A 14,472-nucleotide genomic window follows, 5' to 3' on the forward strand; every position below is an offset into this window, starting at 1 on the left:
CCAGGCCTGGGGCTGCAGGCGGCCGCGTGGCCTCGTGGGTAGCGCTAGCAGCATGGACAGCCTGTACGTGGAGGAGGTGGCCGCCTCCCTGGTCAGGGAGTTTCTTAGCAGAAAGGTAATGGACATTCCGAAGCCCAGGAGGCCGCTCTAATGTTGGGAGGCAACTTGGGGTTTCCCTCAGTATCTTTGCACCTTCGAGGGTGGGGGAGCATTCCATACCTTCTGTTTGCCTCAGAGATTCCCACAAGAGCGCCCCTTTCCCGGGACAGGGAAACTACATTTCCCAGAAGCCAGTCCTTCCTAGTGGCGAGGGCACTTCCACAAAGCCAGGCCGACCCTTTCTTAGCTGCCCTCCCCTGGTACCCATTGTCACGGCAATGCCACATCGGCAAGGGTGTCCAGAGCAGAGCTAACTTCTCCCAGCCAGGGGCACAGGACGTGTCTCTAGGAAAGAACTTGCCCAAAGTATAGTTCTGGATAGTCAGTCCTTTTGATCATTTTAAACGAGTGGAAATTCTAGCTGCCGCGTGAATTTTGTAGGAGAACTATATAAATTCTCTTACTGTCTTGTCCCAGGAGAGTTTTCAAAGTATTTACAAATTAGGAGGATCTTGGGTCCCCCTTGGGGGTCTAGGAGAGGAAGGAGCCGCACGGTCTCCGGGAGTCGGTTTGTATTTTACGTGAAGTGACTGAGGACTCTGCACTATGGGTCTGAGCTTCCATGTGATGTCATTATTGAGCTGGCCCAAGGGGCACTAATTTGAGGTGGAGACATGCGCACGCATATGCACACACGTGTTTGTGTTTGAGCGGAACAAAAGGAAAGGACTTGAGGTCAGACGGTGGAAGTCTGGGTATGGTACTAGTTTGAACTGTGAGTTTGACGTTGCCACCTCCTCTTCCCTCTAAAACGGGAACTTTTAAGATCCACTCGTATCTTCTTTATAAGGAGGATTGCCCGTGCACTGTATCTGATGCTCGTATGCAACATGCACAAAGGTCTTTTAACTTTATCCTTGCTGTGCTGCTTTATACAGCTGACTGTACCTGTTCTGAAACCCCTGCGTGCTTTTTATAATTTATTCTTAGTTGGAAAAGTTGCAATGCCCCTGGCTTCATTCCCTGTGCGTTGACTTTCCCTTGTCGAGTTCTGGATGCAAGTTGGATTATCAGTGTCATGTGCTCGGAGGTAGTCACTGCTGCTGTTTAAGTCTGGCCACTAGGTTCAGAAGTGTCAGAGGAGCCTTCCTTTCTTGAGAGCAATCCGGAGCCCCCACTGACATCCTGGGGCCTCACAGCTTGGCCCCAGCTTACACTCCACTTGCTTCTAGCTTTTCCTTCATGTTTCCCTTGATGTATTCTGCTGCTTGACAATGCCTGTTTGTTCCCAAGCTCTTCCGATCACTCCCATCATCAGAACTAATCAGGCCAGGCCTTGGACTAACCTTGACTGTTGGCTCATTGGTACTTATTTACAGCTGTCACATCTGCTGTCTCACCTCCTAGACAGGGCCACCAAGCTGACCGCCCACCCGGGTAGCACCTCAGAAACCATCTACCTGTCTGGCCTCCTTTTCCTCCCATGTTTTATATATAAAAGTATAAAAGAGACATCTTTTATAGTTTTATGTCAATTTGATGTAAGTTAAAGCCATCTGAGTGGAGGGATCCTCAGTTAAAACAGTGTCTCCATAAGACTGAGCTGTAGTTAAGCCTCTAGGACATTTTCTTAATTAATGATTGATGGGGAGGGGGCCCAGCCCATTATGGATGGTGCCATCCCTGGGCTGGTGGCCTGGGTTCTATAAAAAAAGCGGTCTGAACAAGCCACGAAGAGCAAGCCAGTAAGTAGCATTTTCTTCCATGGCCTCTACATCAGCTCCTGCCTCCATGCTCTTGCCCTGTTTGAGTTCCTGTTCTCACTTCCTTCAGTAATGAACAGTGATATGGAAGTGTAAGTCAAATAAACCTTTTCCTCCTCAAGTTGCTTTAGTCATAAAGTGTTTCATCACAGTAATAGAAACCCAAACTAAGACACTCACAAAGTCACAGAGACCCAGAACAATAGGCTAGGGCAACTGCTTATGTTTTCAGTGTTGATGGTTGGGGTGGTTCTGAGACAAGGGCATGTTTACATTGTCCATGTTCTCTTCAAGCTCTCTATGTAGCTCAGGCTGTCTTTAAACTCTTTTTGATTCTCCTGTTTAACTTCTGTACCTGGAATTAAAGGTGCACGCCACCATGTCCAGTTGAAATTAATTTTCTCATCGCTTCTGCTCTGAGACAGAGACCTTGTGGTTTGCTCACCCAGTTCCTACCCTGTGCCCATGTACCTCCTAGATGGTAATAGATTTTCTCAAATGTTTCTAAACATCCTTGAAGATAAGTATACTTAAACTCTTCCTTTTTATGTAGGTAAAGAGACTCACCTAGGGTGAGCAGGCCAGATGGTGTCACCTCCTTGCCCTGAGTCTGCCCCTAAAACCCTTCGAGAAGGCTATATGTGACCCCGCTAGCCCTCAGATCTAACTTCCCTTTGGCATTACCCAAACTCTATCCTCTGGCATGAGATCTGCCCTCAGGAGACTCATGATGTCTCCTGGCCATGTCAGGGTCCACAGGAGTGACTTTTCTGGTGCCCCATAACCCTGAGTCTTTGGCTTCTCTCCTGCAGTGACAGGGCCTCCATCTGTCTACTTTTTGCTGTGGTCATAGGCCTGTCCTCACTTTGCATCATCTTGGTTTCAGTGTTCCAGCTGTCCTCAATTCTAGATTATTTTCCTTCTCAGCCCCAAACCGTTACACAGTTTCAGTCCATTGTCTCCACCAATGTCTCACAGTCCTGGCCTTAATGTAAGACCTTCTTGTCTCTTTCCTTCACTTCATTATAAGTCCACGCTCTGCAATATGCTGGATTCTCTTAACTTCCCACCTTTTGTTATACTCACCCTGATGTGGGGGAAATTCAATGTGGCCTGCTCCATGCCCACACCACTGTGCTGAACAGGATTATACAGAGATACGTGTCAGTGGCTTCTCCTTAAATCCACGGCCACTTACCAGATGGTACTTCCCAGGTGTGGGCCCACTCTGTATCCAGATTCCTTCTCAAGTGCTGCCTGACCATTCCACACACCTCCTGCTTCCTGCACGTTTTCCCTTAGAGGACCGAGTCAGGAAAAATGAGGAGAGAAACTTCCACCCCACTAACCCTCTAGGCCTGAGCCCCTCCTTCCCTGTGTCTTCATGCTCCAGGGCACGGCCCTCAGCATCCCTACTATACACGGTGGCCCTTTCTCTAATGGGACATCCTTTCAGCATTTCTTCATACTATGGGACCTCAGCTGGGGTTCCCGATCAGCTCCATCCAGTGTCTTCTCCCTGTTGCAGCAAAACCCCATGAAAGAGCTGTGTATACTGTAATCCTCACTCTATCCTCAGTTTTTTTTACACATCGCAGTCAGGCTCATGTCCCCACTCTTGTTGACTTTTAACTTGCCCTCCTCATCCTTCTGAGTCTGAAGTGTCTGCACTGTGGATGACGTCCTACATCTGGCTTCCACCGCCTGTTCTGGCCACTTCTCCTCCTTCTGTGGTGGCTTTCCCTCCAGCCCTGTGCTGGGTGCTTCTCTTTTCCCCAACAGTGGGTACTCCTGGCTCAAAGGCTCTGGTCTTCTTTCTTCTCCCTGCCCATTCTTGGGGCATCTCAGGCTGCTTTATGGGTTCTAGTGCCATCTATAACATGGCAGCTCCAGAATATCTTCTCTAGCTGACCTCTGCCTGAGCTCCCTGACTTTTTGAAACTGCTATGACATCACCACTAACTTCTCTTTCACATCTCAGCATGTTCTTGTTAGTGTTTCTAGTCACATCTCTGACATCAAATGCATGTGTTTCCTCTCTTGCATAGACAGGTCTCCACCTCTTGAATGTCCCACACTTCTGCCGCTGCTCAGAGTTAGTATAAGCCCTACAGTTTACGGGCTCATTTCCCCTTTGTTATCCTCCCATCTGTCAGCTTTTATCATCAGATCACAGAGAGAAGAGAAGCACCTCTTAGGACGTCTGTGTTTGATGCCCTGCTTCAAGCCACTCCTAGCTTCCATGTAGACTGTGACTCACCAAATCGCCTTCTAAACAGTAAGGCGATTGTCCCTACATCTGTTTTCACTCTAGCAGCCAAGTTCTTCAGTCTGACATCCTCTGTTTAACTTTCTCTGTAACGTGAATCCTCAGGTTCTGGGTGCCCTATTTATTTTCCCCATAGGTATGATTGTGTGTGTGTGTGGTGTGTGTGCATTTGTGTCTGTGTGTTCACAAGTGTGTGTTGGTGTTTCTATGTGTTTGCCAGCATGTGTGCACAGGTGTGTGGAGGTTCAAGGTTGATATGAAATATCTTCCTCCAGCATTGCTTGTTGAGTCTGGTCTCTCACCTGAATGCAGAGCTTACCAATTTGGCTAGTTTAATTATCTAACTTGTCTGGAGAATCACCCATCTCTGCCTCCCAAACTCTGGGATTGCAGAGGGCCTCACACCCACCCAGGATTTCTGTGCATGCTGGGGAGCAAAACCACAGTCTCCATACTTGACTCACTTGCCATCTCCTCAGCCCCTGGGTGACCTTTCTGTCTGTATTTCTGGTCACTTTCCCCTGAAGCTCTTTTGCTCTTGAAGTTGCCAAAGGACTTTTGTATTTGCTGTCCTTTGTGTGGAGCACTGTGCCCCCAGGTGCCCCCAGGGCCTGCTCTCTCACTCTCTCAGTGTCCCTTTTCCATTGTCATGTAACCAGGAATCATTTCCTCACTACCATCTGTAACAGCCTTCCCCCCAGATCTCACCTGTCCCTCTCTGTGTATTTATCTGTATCCCTCTTCTTTATATCACACAGTAGACTGGTCATCTTCTCTTCCACAGTATGGAAGCTGGAGTTTGTTAACTCCTCTGACCAGTGCCTGGGCCAGTGGACAGATGAGGAAAGCAGAAGCCAAGGATGAGCACATGATTAATGCTCGATAAATAGCTGCCTATTAAATTCATGCCCTGTCTTCATCTTCGCCGGGCTTTGTGTTATGGTGTACGGTTTTGCAATGGACAGGCTGTGCAGTCATGATGGTCCGCTTCCCTAGCATGTTAACCTTCCTTCCTTCATTACCTCCTGTGCCAAGAATAGAGCCTGGCACACTGTGGGTGCAGGACAATGTCAGCTGAGTGCAAAGAATGGGGTTGAGGGACCATTTACCACCGCAGGATGTCTGTATTTTACCCTCACTGGTTTCTGGGTGATGAAATGCTTCACAGCTTATCATGCAGAGTATGTCTTTTCTCTCTCTCTCTCTCTCTCTCTCTCTCTCTCTCTCTCTCTCTCTGTGTGTGTGTATGTGTACTTGTATGTTGGATGGACTGTATTGTGTGTGCACATGTGTGTGTACTTGTATGTTAGATGCACCAAGACTTGGTTGATGATTGAAGCTAATCAAATGTGAAGTGGGCAGTCAGAGAAGGAGCCTCTTTACTGAATTCTCCATATATGTTGGTTGGTGAAAATCATGACAATTAAGGATGTAGAGTGTAGTGATTGCTTCTGAATCTTCCTCTTTCACCCAGCCATCACCTTTTCTCCAAGACACACACGTACACACACACATACACATGCATATGCACATTTGTTTCTCTCATATCCTTAAGGCTCCATTCACTCTCTCTGGTTTAACACTACATGCGTATCTTTTCCAAATTCACTGTGTCATCAAAACTCATGGCAGGTAATGAGTTTGGTCTTGTTTTCCAGCAGTTGGAGTCACTATCAATTTCTGAGCACAGAGGCTGAGGGGAAAGTTAAGGCCTACCTAGATAGTACTTGGGTCTGGGGTCCATCATGAACAAGGGCTGCCCGGGACCCAGGCGGAAGGGGTTGAGACATCTGCAGGCATTTGGTGGTCACTGTGTCCTCTGATGGGGAGGAAGTAGCTGTTGTGGTTGAGGAGGCCAAGCCCCTGGACGGTGCAGGACTTTCCCTGGTTACTGTCGTCTTTGGGCGTATAGGGTGGGCTGGCTAGTGGTTTGCTGGCGGACAGTCATGAGGTGCCCGGTAGGGGATTGTGTCTCAACCAGGTTTCCCCGTCTAGACTGATGTGGATCTCTGACATGTGACTTCAAACATGCCTCCTGGAACAATGGTTGGCTTTTTGACTGTGTGTGTATGTTTTGCTTTGTTTTAAAATTCCACTTCTTTTTAAAGGTTCATCTTTCATAGCCCCAAGTCTAGGCCAAACACAGAGCCCCTGAGTTGTCTTTCAGCAAGCTAGTTACCGGAATTTCATTGTTATCTATAAAATAGATAAAAATGAGTCCACAGCTCCAGCTTTAGCTGACCCCAAACCAAACTGACAATGCTGTCAAGCCCAACAGTTAGAAGAAAATGAATTCTGAAGTCAGCTTTGGGCCCCTGCCATGGCTGATAAGGAAGGCAGATGAGCCCAGTCCTAATGAGTCCCAGTAGTCCTCTGTTGACACTGCGTCAGAGAAGGGAAGGTTTTCATTTAAAATGGCAAACAGTGACTCAGACGTCCTCCCTCAGGGCTTGAAGAAGACGTTTGTGACCATGGACCAGGAGCGCCCCCGCTGTGATCTCAGCATCAACAGCAGAAACGATCTCCGTAAGGTTCTACATCTGGAGTTTCTCTACAGGGAAAACAAGGTGCGTGCCCTTTGAGTGTGAGTCTGGTGGTGCCCTCTTGCCAGGGCCTGGCAGCTGTGGCAGGAGGTTTAGGGACTGACCAAGACGACAAATTTCAGAGCGAACTCGGTTCAGCCCACCAGCCCTGAGTGTCCTCTGGCATGTCTGAGGTCACTTTGTCTTACTTGAACTGGGCCTGTCATGCGTAGTCTCTGGTAATTGTTCTCTGTGCTTCCCTTTTGGTATTTTTAGTAAGATTGCTTACGTATATATTATGCAGTATGATATATATTACATATTGTATCATCTATAATGTAAATGTAGGTATAATATAATAGAATATATATATGTATTATACTAATGTTGTCCATCCCCCGTCTGTGTAAGATTTCCTTTCTGTGGCTGTGAGTCTTTTTTGAATGTAGGTTAGCAGAGGTGGAAGCTGGGTTTAGCACATCCAGGGGTGGTGGAGTTGAGAAAGCCAAGGGAACAGGTTTTCTTGAGATATGGATGGTCCCCTGGCCCTAGACTCACCCCACCTGCTGCTTTCATGGTCTTGTATTTGAAGTAGAACATTTTTTTTAAATCTTTTATTTGCTAAATATAAACATTTCACAGCAAAGTAAAAGGAGGCTTAAGAAGCAAAGTTTTAAAAGCAAACTGCAAAATTCTTCTTGAGTGCCATGAAATGCTTTTAGCATGTTTTGCCAAGCAGGATTTATAAAATCTGAAATGTAGAAAATAATTTGCAGAAATTCATACTGCCAGCTTTTGAAATTGTAGTGTTGAGTATGGTGCAAGAAATAATCAACAGAAGAGATCTAAGAGCTGAACCATTGGTTATTATTTGTTTCACCAGTGCCTGCCTCCCTCATGCCCATGGACTTAGTAGATGGGCAGACTGTGTGACATTTTCACTATGTGTCCTCATGTTTAATGACTTATCTAATGACTTTTTTGGATAATCCATATGTATCCTTGGAGTAAGTGATTGAGAGGCTAGAAGAGCGAATACATGAACCGTTAAAAGCTATCATCCTGACTTAATTTTTCTTTCTGTTAGGAAAAAAAGAGTCCTCTCCAGAAAATAATGCCTCATGTTGGGTGTGATGTAAGAGTAGGAGAGAAACCGGTGATTAGGCTCATATCCTGTGCTTGTCATAGTTTAAAAAACGAATGACATTTCATGCAGAAGTTTGATATGTGAGACATAAGGGAAGCCATGCTGTAGTGAGGAAAGTAAAGAATGTTCTGTTTTGGCCTTCTGGACCAGCTTCTCCGTGTGCAGTATAAAAGCCATCAAACCACTGGTGTGATGGGAGTTTGCCCCTAGGGAGATCTGTGAGCCAAAGTGGCTATTTGACACCTGGTATTCACTTATGGGCAAGGGTAGAGATTTCTTTTTCTTTTTTATTTCTTGAGATACAGTCTTCTTATGTAGTCAAGGCTGGCTAAAATTCATTATGTTTCTTAGACTAGCCTCAAACTGTGGCATTTCTGTTTCAGCCTGAGTGCTGAGTTTACAAGTATGATTCCAGGCTCAGCACTGAGGGGATAGAGATTGATTTTCAAGAGAAGTCTCGGGGCTGGGGAGAGGTCTTGGTGGTAAGAGTGTGAATCTCCAGCAACCACAGAGAAAGCTGGCATGGCTATGCATTCCTGTTACACCAGAACTAGGGACAGAGACAAGCAAATTCTAGGAATTTGCTGGCCAGCCATCTTCCTGTGCTCTGAAAGACCTTGGCTAAAGGCAATAAGGCAGAGAATGATAAAGGAAGGCATCTGGCGTCTGCGTGCCGTTGAACAGCTGTGTACACATGTGCGTGCTTGCTTGTGTGTGCCCCCACCCCCTCCCACACATGAAAATAGATAAAATAAAATGAAATCCTAACTGATTGAATGGACATGTGGGAATGAGAACAAGACTTTTTGAAATACCCAGAGAAATCTCCACACGCCTTGACAACCAGCCCACAGTGTATGGGTCAGCAAAGAGGACCCCAGGCCAGCCTGCCCTGTGTAAGCACAAGTGTTCTAGTTAGGTCTGCAAAACCCAAATGGCCCTCAGCTTACACATCTCCGCCTGCAGGAGTCCTTGTGAACTCTTTGGGGAGGGTAGGCCCTTGCAGCTGACTGAGGTCATACCAGAGGCTGAGGCATCCATCCTATAGGATCTTTGTCTTCTTGTCCTCCATATATCACGTGTGCAGTCTTGGATCTGGGATGCTTTGGCTCAGCAGCACTGTGTCCTTTGGTTGCTGGGTTTGGAGGCAAGGGCACAGGCTGCTTGTGTTAGGGAGATGTTTAGCAGACACTGGGACCTTTACTCAGAACATCCAAAGAACTATACTGGTCCCCTGAGATTTTATATAAGACCACCTTTACCCAAATTCTCAGAAGTATCTTATCATTTAGGTCATTTTTATTTTTTCACTACAGCATAGTTTCTCAAAAAATAATTATTATCTTAAAAATTAGTGTATCATTAGACCTGAGTAAATCCCTGACTATTTGACGTAAGCAGTAGTTATTAGCCATGATAGGATGAATTTGAGCCTGTGTTTTAAAACAACACATACTTTTAGCCATCTGTTGCAGGAAGTTCTGAGTTCACCAAAAGCCCATATGACCACACAGAAGCTCTGCAGTTCTCTGTAATATTCCCAGTGACTTGCTTTTTCTGATGGTTATCTGATAGATTAGAACACTTGTTAAGACTGAGGTTTGGGGAAATGGTATTAGCTTCACCTCAAGGCTGTGTGTTCACTCTGAGCTTAGTGATATAAAACTCACCAAGGTGTATTGTGGGCAACCCAAGACCCCAGAGCACCTCACTGAGAGAAAAGGCAAGACATTTGAAATAAATTTATGTTTTCTTCAACTCGCTTCATTGTAATCTTAATTTAGACTAGGAAAAAAGTAGGTTTTTTTGGTTTTATAAAAACTGAGTAAATAAACACATTACTCCTGATTTTAATTATCTGACAAGGCTGTTGAACTTAGTGTTGTCCACTGGCCATGGATCTTGGCTGGAGAGGAACAGCAAGGGAAGGCCTTGGCCCATGCTGAGGGCTCCACACCAGGCCCTTCATCAGACACTTGGCCACTTGGACTTGGCAAGCACTGCACGCAAGCCCATGTCTGGCCACAGCTCAGCAGGGCAGATCTCCCAGATCCCAAATGACACATGGCCAGATGCCTGAAGCCAGGCTGTGGGTAGCTGCCTGGACAACTGGGTGTCTGCTTAGATTATTTGAGGGGAGAGGTTTAGGAGAAATCAGAGCTCGAATTCTTGCTATTTGGGTTTAGTAATTCTCAGCTGGTCATGATTTAAAAACAAGAAATCCAAAAACCATGTAAAGAAAATACTTAGTGTAGGCAATGCTGGAAAATACTGATACCATTTATTTTAAAAATTACTGCTTCAAGAGTTTCTTCACTTGTGTTTAAATTTTTTTTTTAATTTTTTTTTAATGGTTGGAATATAACCTTAGTCAGTCCTAGCTAACACTATGCTTTTCATTAAAATCTCCTGCTTCAGTCTCTGCAATCACTAGTGGTCACTGTTAAAGAAATATCATCTATTGAGTTATTTACTTTTGTCTTTGCTATGACAAAATAACCTGACAGAAACAATGTAAAGAGTGAAAAAGTATATTTGAGGTTATGATTTTAGGTTCTTTAGTCCATTGTGGCTGGGGTGTGAGGTGGCTTATTAACATGATGTATACCAGAAACATGAGGCTGGTAAGTATAACCTTCAAAATCCTGCCCCTTACAATCTATTTCAGCCAGCCAGGTCCCATCTCCTGAAGGCTCCACAGACTTTAAAATAATGCCATGAGCTAGTGACCAAATATCAAGAACATTGAGCCCGAGGGGGACATCCCAGATTCAAACCACAACATCCACTAGTAAAATGTTCAAGCCTCAAATGTATCTTGAATCTATAGGGGCCAGAAAGATGATAGAAGGAGACAACTGCAAATTGTCTTTTAATTGCCACATGTGGCGGCAGCCTCTCCCCACTCAATAAATGAGTGTAATGCAAAATTAAATTAAAACTGCATTTTAAATGAAAGGGGTTTTCTCTTACAGTTGTTCATGAAGGGAAAGGATGCAAAAGGAGATTAGCTTGGACAGCTCAATGTTAGTTCTTTCAGAGTGGAGATTTTTTTTTTTTTGTCTCTGAATCCCTACAGTGCCTGGCACATGGGCTAAGTGAGTACATGTGTGCTGGGAGTGTGTAGTGTGAATAAAAAGCTGGTAAATGTGTCAACATTGGGATAGCCATCTTTCCACCCTCCCCAAACGCTGTACATTCAATTAATGATATTTTTTTTCCCTTCCCAATGTTAGGCAAAGGAAAAGCCTCTAAAAACAAACCTTGAGCTCATCACCAGATACTTTCTGGATCATACAGGAAATACAGACAACAATGTAAGTCAAGAAACCCCAATTCCTGCACTTCATGTTCCAAAGAAAAACAACAGATTGCCTGTGAGATGCTCAGAGGCCACACTGGTGGATATATACGACCTTTCAGATGAAGACATGGGAAGACGCACGTCATGGTCAGAAGCAAGCAAAGCCAGGTGCCCGCCTCTGCCTCTGCCTCTGCCTCTTCACTATGCCCACCAGCCTCGGCAAACTTGGGCCCTGTTCTTCCTTACGTCCTACTTTTCTTTTCTTTTCTTTTCTTTTCTTTTCTTTTCTTTTCTTTTCTTTTCTTTTCTCTTCTCTTCTCTTCTCTTCTCTTCTCTTCTCTTCTCTTCTCTTCTCCTCTCTTTTCTTTTCTTTTGAGATTCAGGTCTGGTCACTCCTTTGTTACTCTTAAAGACTGAACTCAGACTTCAGAGTACACACTCTCAGTGAGGATAGCCTAAATCTCCCAGCAATCTGTTTCTGGCCTTTTTATCTGGCTTCCTTCATTCTCTTGGTCACAAGCTTAGCACATTCTTCAGCCTCCCCTTTACTTTTCTTAGTACCCTGTGTCTTAAGAGCAGTGCGTTGGCATCTATGTTACAGGATGTGTGGAGTAACTGCAACTGTGTGCAGGACATGTGGAGTGCTGAATCTTGAGTGCTTTGGTCCTCAGTGACAGCATATCAGTGGACACCATCCTCTCTAGAGAGATTGAAAAGGATTTGGCTGGTTCTTTGGGACCCCCACCACTGAGGCACAGTAGTATGAGCTAGTCCAGGAATATTCCCTCTCCGTCTCCCTCAATGAAAAACAAGTTGAGAACTCAGCTTGGCATCAACATTCGTCCCCAAACACACTTGCACTTCCTCTCCGTTTCTTGGTCAACAGCAAGAATACATTTTCTCAGCAGCAGCCACATTATTCTTCTGTGGGTCAGGACACCTTGCTTCACAGGAAACCCCTGTTTGTTATTCCCACTGACGATGACATAACCATTCCACTCTTGATGCAGAGCATCAACAGCAATGTCTGTGGCTACGTGCTTCTCATAGAAAGTATGCAGTTTGTGTTCATTGTCAACCTCGATTGATTTCTTATGGCCAGTGGTTGGAAGGAGAATACACAGTTCCATCTTGACATGGCCGGCCACCTGGGAGGCACCACAGAAAAAGAGCACTTTTTGCTCCGTTTCATTGCTTCTCACTTTTTCCCCCTTCCTTTCCTTCCTTCCTCCCTTGTGCACACATAGCTTTACTGAATAACCAGGAATGTCAAGTTTTCCCCAGGTGTGCACTCCATGTACAGCAAGGCCACGTTCTACATGTTCCCTCCTTTATCACCTGATGTACAAGATTCAAGGCACTCTTTAGCCTTCAGCCACTAGGACTGCCAATCCCTTGTGGACCGTCATCTGACTTTGATGCATTTGTCTTGTTGCCAACAAAGTGCTTTCTATTCCTTACCTCTCTGACATGAATGAGCCTTGGCTCATTTCCAATACGTGTTTATAAATGACAGTTAACTTTGGGTTTCTAATTATCATTCATTTGGAGGCTCTGTTTTAATGGAAGCATTATATTTCTGCAGGCACGACAATCTCGATGGTGACATGCTTGGTAATTTTGTATCCTCCAAAAAGACCCCACACAGATGTAAGCCCGCACACATAGTCCTGGGTGACAGCTTGCCTTTGGTTCCTGCATGGGAAAAGGTGGACCAGCTTCACTCATCAGAGCCTTGCATAGATGTGAAGAGGCCAGTGGAGAGGACTAGGCCAAAGTCTGGCCTGATCGTCCGAGGCATGATGGCTGGGCCTGTCGCCAGCTCCCCACAGGTGGGCCTGCTGCTCCTTCCGTTTCCTGTAGACTGGGGAGTGAGCGGTGGGCTTCAGGCACTGCTGGCTGAGAAAGGGGATACATATGGGGACAGGAAGAATGTCTTCCTGTTTTCTCCTTGGCTCTTCTTTCAGTGATGCCATGGATCCCCAGCAGGCTTCATTGCCTCCTTGCCCTCAGTTTACCCAAGTTAGTGAAGTGGATACTTTGATTTTATCTCTCCTTATTACAAGTAAAGACACACACTCATGGCTTTGGCTTTGCAGAGAGCAGGGGATGTCTCCTAGTGTAGAGAATATTGTTCTTTACCACAGTGGTTAAAGGGGAGTAGAAACCTTGGTTTTTAAGCCATCATTTATTCTGTTTCATTTGTTTTTCTTTCAGAAAAAGTGTAAAAATTTCACTTGTTGTTTGATGGTTTCCTTTGAGAGGGATCATGATTTGGTCTCATTAGGTAGAAGGATATACCAAATGAGAGGACAGTATGAAAGGAGTTTGCCGAACACCAAATGGGAAAATAGCAACATCACATCCCATAGTAGTAACACAAGGGGGCCAGGCAAACCTGCAGTGGTTGTCTGTGGAATGCCATCTCCTCTCTCACTTAGCTATGTGTCTGTGTCTGGATGAGTGTCTTGATGCTGGTACTAATCTTTTATCTCTTGTGGGGTAGAAACAAAGAGGAGAGGTACTCTCCCTGCCAAGCCACACCTTGGTGCTATGTTCCACCCTTCAAGGCTTCTTGTCAAAGAAGGAAATTTATAAACTAGGCCCTGTCCAGAGGAAAGTGGCTAGCATGGTCAGAGAAGTTGGGAGAAAACGTAGTCTTGGGAGGTGTTTAACTTATAGAGCTAATTGTTGTTGGCAGAATGTAAGAGATATTTTCAAATGTGGAAGGAGGAATAGCCAAATTCCAGGGTGGAAGATATGTGGCTAAGACTTTGGTGCCCTCCCATGATGCCTTGCTCTGGCCCACTTCGCTAGTTAGGGTCAGTGCTCTTTTCTGCAGTCACATTACTCTGGGTACCTTGAATAGTTACTGCCAGTAGAATAATGCAGTGGCTAGAATAATCAGAGGAGCTCTATTAGCCATCTTAGGTTTAATCTGAGGCCCCTGAGGGCTTTCACATTTGTGTGTGGCACATGGTGTTCTTTCATGGGCCTTTGCAGGGTGGAGTGGTACAGAGTCCCTGAGGGCTATGGGAAACACTACTGCACCCTGGTTGGAAGTTGGTATGAGGACTGTACTCACACATAGAGTGGCCTCAGTGGGAAACAAGTTGTGCCTCCTCCTGCTGGGGACATGGCAGAAGGGAGTCTATCTAGCTCAGAGTTTAGGCTTCCATTGTGCTTTTAACACTGAGGATCCCTATTGCTCTTGTTCAGGGGGACTATATCTATTGATATTTGCTCTATGAAGAGATAGCTAGTGCTTAAATGTGCTTGCTGCTCCTCTGTAGGACCTGGGTTCAGTTCCTAGAACCCATCATCACTTCCTGTAACTTCAGCTCCAGGGATCTGACTCTATCTTCTGG

The 14,472-nt window shown here is 45.5% G+C and overlaps 1 protein-coding gene across 1 annotated transcript in view; it reads left to right on the forward strand.

Moving 5' to 3' along the window:
• The window catches only part of Mindy4 (MINDY lysine 48 deubiquitinase 4), a 106,308-nt gene continuing 91,836 nt past the window's right edge, over positions 1-14,472 (forward strand). Inside the window, exons 1-4 of the mRNA XM_055611851.1 lie at positions 1-115; positions 6,579-6,698; positions 11,037-11,272; positions 12,690-12,936. Coding sequence (XP_055467826.1) covers positions 53-115; positions 6,579-6,698; positions 11,037-11,272; positions 12,690-12,936 — 666 coding nt within the window. The 5' untranslated portion in view covers positions 1-52. The remainder of the gene's footprint in view (positions 116-6,578; positions 6,699-11,036; positions 11,273-12,689; positions 12,937-14,472) is intronic.

This window comes from Psammomys obesus, unplaced genomic scaffold, assembly GCF_907164565.1.
Source record: "Psammomys obesus unplaced genomic scaffold, mPsaObe1.curated_primary_1811, whole genome shotgun sequence".
NCBI lineage: Eukaryota > Metazoa > Chordata > Mammalia > Rodentia > Muridae > Psammomys > Psammomys obesus.